The sequence below is a fragment of the Monodelphis domestica genome, chromosome 7 (assembly GCF_027887165.1).
Source record: "Monodelphis domestica isolate mMonDom1 chromosome 7, mMonDom1.pri, whole genome shotgun sequence".
In the NCBI taxonomy this organism is placed as follows: Eukaryota; Metazoa; Chordata; class Mammalia; order Didelphimorphia; family Didelphidae; genus Monodelphis; species Monodelphis domestica.
Window position 1 is genome coordinate 12,282,081 of NC_077233.1, and position 6,000 is coordinate 12,288,080.

The 6,000-nt window shown below is 51.6% G+C and overlaps 1 protein-coding gene across 2 annotated transcripts in view; it reads right to left on the minus strand.

The window, feature by feature from the left end:
• Nucleotides 1-5,403, minus strand: part of ARHGEF3 (Rho guanine nucleotide exchange factor 3) — a 34,425-nt gene extending 29,022 nt beyond the window's left edge. The window contains exons 1-2 of one of the 2 annotated variants that reach the window (XM_056804200.1): nt 4,815-5,403; nt 3,427-3,534 (exon numbers count right to left, since the gene is read on the minus strand). In XM_056804200.1, the coding sequence (XP_056660178.1) occupies nt 3,427-3,534; nt 4,815-4,865 (159 nt within the window). In that variant the 5' untranslated portion in view covers nt 4,866-5,403. The remainder of the gene's footprint in view (nt 1-3,426; nt 3,535-4,814) is intronic. The other variant, XM_056804201.1, reaches the window with a different exon arrangement.
• Nucleotides 5,404-6,000: the final 597 nt, after the last annotated feature.

Sequence of the window (6,000 nt, forward strand, 5' to 3'; positions counted from 1 at the left end):
TAAATAATCGGACTCGGTCTTTCTTCACTCTCACTGCTATGGTTTCCCAATACACCAAACGACCTCTCTAGAGTCTCAGCTGGCCCACGAGTTCCCTGTGCATCCACATCCAACGCTCGTCCTCCTCAATGGAACTGTTCCCCACGAATCCTCAAATTCCATTCTGAAATGCTTCCCCACCTCCTCTGGCCTAACTTTCCCCTTGAAGCTTTAAGCCACCAGATCCTTCCGACCCTGCTGAAACGGGCCTCCCCAGCCCTCGACCTTCTCTACCAGGAATTCAAGTGGATCAGTCGCTGGACCCCAAAGTGCTGATCTTTCTCCTTTAGTCATCAGTTGCTCTGAGACGGTCAACCTTTGACCAGCCACACACATTAACAAGAGCCCAGAAGCCCAAAGCCTGGAAGAAAAGAGGTGATGAAACATTCAGGACGAGAGGCCTGAGAAGCAAATTTTTAACCCGGAATCCAATTGGAAATCTAGTCTGGCTGGATGTCATCCACCTTCAAGGGAGACGGGAGCTTTGAATGTGGCTGAGATTATTCAGAGAACTAGGGCACAGCGGAGATGTCAGGAAGACTGAGGCCAGAAGGGAAGAAAACCTTCTCAGGGCTCCTAGATCAGGAATCTTCCTAGAGGAACTCTGGGACTGCACAACCCAAGATACCGTATGAAAATAACCACTTCCTCCCTGCTGAATTTGGACTTGAGCCCACGATCCATTTTGGGTTGGAAGAAGTGAGATTTCACTTTGCCCAGAACCACATCTAACCTCATGGTCTGGCCCCTTACTTGAAACCAGGCCGCTGCCTGAGCAGCAGCCCTCACCCTCCATCACAATGCAAGTTCCTTGAGAACAGGAACCCCCAACATGCTTATGTTTGTATCTACAGCACTTAGCATAAAGTAAGCGCCTAATACGTGTTCTCTTCCTCCTCCCTAACCATCTATCTGTCCAACTATCTATTCATCCCTCCATCCATCCATCCATCTGTCCATCCATCCATCCATCCATCCATTTCGATATCCCTCTATTTGCCCATCCATCTATCCATCAAACTCTTTATCTATCCATCTATGCACCATCCAACTGTTTACCTAACTAGCTATCAATCTATCTATCCATTCATCTATCTATTCATCTACTTATCTATCTGTTCAACTATCTATTTCTATCTGTCTGTCTGTCATCTATCTATCTATCTATCTATCTATCTATCTATCTATCCATCCATCTGTCTATTCATTTATCTATATATCCATCCATCCATCTGTCTATCCCTCCATCTGTCTATCCATCCATCCATCCATCCATCCATCCATCCATCCATCCATCCATCCATCCATCCATCCATCTATCTATCCACCTATCTATCTATCTATCTATCTATCTATCTATCTATCTATCTATCTATCTATCTATCTATCTGTCCATCTGTCTATCTGTCCGTCCATCTATCTATCTGTCCACCCATCTATCTATCTGTCCGTCTATCTATCTATCTATCTATCTATCTATCTATCTATCTATCTATCTATCTATCTATCTATCCATCCATCTGTCTGTCTATCTGTCTATCTATCCAACTATCTATTCATAAATCTATCTATCCATCAAATGATCTTTCATCTATTTATTCCTCTACCCATCCATCTATCTGTCCACCCAGCTATTTATCTATCCATCCCTTGCGCCCTTCCCACCCAGCCCTGTCTCCCTCCCTCCCCCACCTCTCTGTCTCCCTCTCTCAGAGTCGCTCTTCTCCAGGGTTCTGAACTTGCAGCAATCTATCCCGAGGCAGAGACTGGTAAGTAGCACAACTTGAGGAGACGAAGACCGTCGGGTCCTGAACAAGGAGCTTCTGTCGCTCGGTCCTCTATTTCATGGTCTTTAGCCCTGGCCTCCGATCAATAAAAAGGCCGTAGCTCAAGAGACATTTGGGCCCCGAGGATCTCGCAAGCTTGGCTTTCTTTAAAGATGTTTCTCTAAACGTGTGGGCACGTCACTGCGCAGTGCGTGTGGTTGACTTCTGTAAGAGGGCGCTGTGATCCGTTCAGGGGCGCGCTGCGATGAAGCATTTCTAACACAACCATGCATGAGCAAAGTCTGCAGTCGGACACAACGCTCCGGCTCCTAAAAGGGCCCTGAACGATAGCCCAGCTTCCTCAGGATGGCCACATGGGAGCGTTCCACTAGGAGAGGACGTCTTAACAACAAAAAATACCCATTCCCTACCTAGGGGGAGAGCATATAAGTCTGGATGTAAAGCTAGGGTGATAATACTCAGGCTAACCATTTCACAGAGTGACAGAGGACTAAATGATATAATGTACATGAAAGCAAAATATAAGAGCTTAATGGGTGCCATGGATAGAACCTTCAATGTAGAGTCAGGAAGCTCCAAGTTCAAATCATACCCCAAACACTTACTATGTGATCTTGGGCAAGTTATTTGACCACTGTCTGCCTCAGTTTCTTCTTTTGTAAATGGGGATACTAGAAGCACCTACCTCCCAGGATTGATCCAATGAGATCATATCTGAAAAGCATTTATCATATTGCCTGGCACCTAATAAAGGCTTGTGACCATTCTCCCTTCCTACCAGGTATTTGATCATGAACAAACCACTTCATCCCTTTGACCACTAGTTTCTATTTTTTTTTTACCCTCACCTTCCACATTACTGTGTATTGGTTCCAAGTTAGAAGAGCAGTGAGAGCTAGGCAATGGGGGTGAAGTGACTTGCCCACGGTCACTTAGCTAGGAAGTGTCTGAGGCCAGATTTGAACCCAGGACCTCTTGTCTCTAGACCTGGCTCTCCATCCACTGAGCCACCCAGCTGCCCTCTGACCATCGGATTCTCCATCCACAAAATGGTTATAACCATTTTGAGACACCTATTTCCTGGGGTTGTTGAGAAGTCCAAATTAAAAAAAAAAAAGGATATTGGGTGCTTCAAGGGCTCTTTAAATGGGAGACAAACCCAGCACAGAAATGGTCCCGAGATGAGTTGCATCTCATTATTCTTTCAAAGTTAAAGTTCTGAGAACTCTTAGTATCATTCCAACAAAAACGGATGGCCATCCCCAGGATCAGGGACTGGGCCTGTGACTTATGGGTCCATGGAAATTCTGGTGTGGAGGTTCCCTTCTCCAAGTGGGTCAGCATCACCTCCCCAACTCAAGGGTCTTAGAAAGGAGATATTCAGCAACAGCTTCCTATTCAGAGAGTAGACCTGAACCCAGAATTTCCCAGCTTTACACATAACTGTCTCCTCATTATGCCAAAATGCCCTTGTGCCCATCCCTGCCTAATGGAACACAACCACCCCTCCGGAGCAGAACCTCAGAAAGAATCTTTGACAGTGATGAGGGTCCCTCTGCGGCGCAACTGGACCGCACCCCCCCCCCAGGGTCCCCCTTACCTGCAGGGTCTGGCTGAACCGTTTCAGCGGGGTGGCCTTCACAGGAGGGATGAGGTTGGCCAGCGACGTGACTCTGGACAGGGGCTTGACCCGCTTGTTACTCGGCTCCTGCGGATTTCAGACGAAATAATGAGAAAGGTCACTTTGCAGATATTGACATCATGTGATGATGCGCCGCTGCTCACTGGCCCGTCCCAGCCTGGGCACATCTGCTCTGCAGCAGGGACGCTCCTGCTCACCTGCACTCGGCAGAGGACGGAAGGGCAGACGCCAGCGGCCATCCCTATCCCTGGCTGCATGTCCAGTGGGGGATGGGGTCTCTGGGCTCCCCACAGAGCTACTGGCTTTGATCTTGGGGCTCCTGAGGGAGGCCTGAACTCCCCATCCCCTGCCCCTCCGGAGTCAAGAGCAGCTGCCTGCTCTCTCCTCCAATGACCTTGTCAGGAAAGAGAAACCATGGCCCTGGCTTTCCCTTCCTTTCTTGTGCTTTACTTTCTAAAGAACTGGTATTTTTCTCCCTAAAGTTACCAACAAGAGGAACAAATAAACTTGCTTCTCTCGCTCCCCCTCTCTCTTTCTATGTCTCTCCCTCTCTCCCCCTCTCCTTCCCTGTCTCTTCCCCCTTTCCCCCCTCTCTTTCTCTCCCCTCTCCTTCCCTCTCTCTGTTTCTCTCTCCCCTCCCTCTGTCTCTCTCTCTCTCTACCCCTCTCTGTCTGTTTCTCCCTCCCTCCCTGTCTCTCCCTCTCTCCCCCTTTCTCCTTCCCTCTTTCTGTCTCTCTCCCCCTCTCCATCTCTCCCTGTCTTTCTCTTTCTCCTTCCTCTGTCTGTCTCTCTGTCTCGCTCTCCCTCCCTCCCTGACTCTCTCTCTCTACCTCTCCCTCTCTCCTTCCCTATCTTTCTCCCTCTCTCCCCCCTCTCTCTCCTCTCTCCCCTTTTCCCCCCTCTCTCCTTCCCTCTCCCTGTCTCTCTCTCTCCCCCAATCTAGTCTCTCTGTCTTTCTCTTTCTCCCTCCCTCTCTGTCTCTGTCTCTGTCTCGCTCTCCCTCTCTCCCTCCCTATCTCTGTCTCTCCCTGTCTCTCCCTCTGTCTCTCTGTCTCTCTCTCCCCCTCTGTCTCTCCCTGTCTCTCTCTGTCTTTCTCTTTCCCCCTCCTTCCACATCAATCTAAACAATATTCACAAATGATAACTTAATCATAAAAACTCCTCCAGAGAAGAAACCTACACTATGATGAGATTTTAGGAAACGGCGAAGCTGTAAACATACTTTCCCCCCAATCTGTTTGCCAGCCTGGAAGTTAAGCCCCCAAACACTGCCCCGCAGCCAGAGCAGCCGGATGGGGTGACACGCCTGGGAAGGAAAGGGTGAGAAGCACAAGGAGACTAGTTACCCGAGTCTTCCTAACCTCCATCTGACACTGCGTGGACCATGGACAGCACATGGAGAAGGCAGCTGGGGACAGAGAGTGAGCTGAGCCGGAGCTCCCCAGCCTCAGCCGGCATCATCGCCGTCCTGGCCACGTCTGCAGCAGCAGCCGCTCATCTTTCCTTCTCAGCCATGTCCCCGAAGAGCCTTGAAGCTGCCCTTGAACTGGAGCCGATGCAGCTGGCAGCCTCCCTCCCGCCATCCAATCCTCAGGCGCGGCGCCGTGGCCAGAGTCCTCCTTCCCCACACAGCCCCGCCAGCATCGCTCCCCAGGATGGAGGGCCACTGGCCCCACCAGCGTCCCTGGGAACTTCTGGGTCTGGCTGAGTGGCCAAACGGCTTTCCATGAGCCAACTCCAGGGACGAGCAGGCTCCGCCAGGGATGGCAGCCAGGAAGCCAGCACGAAGGCTACCGAGGGATGCCCCAGCTAGCAGCCATCGCCTGAGCATCCCGCATCTGCCTCCCAGGCGCTTCTCCCCAGGGACGGTCCCTTCTCGGGCTTCCAGAGGAGCACACTGGCCCCCGACTTCCAACGTCAGAGCGACAACGCACACAGGCATGGAGGCTTCAGAGCCCCCCCAGTCCCCGTCCTCCAAGGATGCTGGCCCCCCCAGAGCAGGGCTGCAGGCTGGCTCCCTCCCCTTCCCCTTCTGCTGTACTGCGGAGAGAAGGCAGAAGATGCTGAAGATGCGGCCAGGGCTCCCCCGTCAGCCTTGGGGGTGGAGATGCCCGAGGATGCCTGTCTGTACCCAGCCTGGGGGGGACAGTGGGAGGGGGGGCTCTGCCTCTGCTTCTCTGCTTTGGCTCCCCTGGACAGTCAGGCTAGGCAAAGGGCAGATGTGGGCAGGGTGCTCTTGTTGGATAGAAAAGGAGCCTCTGTGTGGGTCTGTCTGCCTGGGCAAGGGCAGGGGGAGACACACATACCACGAGGGCTCACTCAGTGCTGGCACCCAGCAGCTGTGCCACCTTGTCTCTCCTGGCCTAGCTCACCCGGCATGCATGGCACAGCCAGGCTGGCATTCAGTTTTCTGGATGGCTAACGCCATAGAGGGACAGGCAAACACCAGGCGCTCTCTGTGCCAGGCAGGGATGCTAATTATATAGCAATTAAGCCACCATCCTGGGGGACATTCGTGCCAACAGGGTCTGC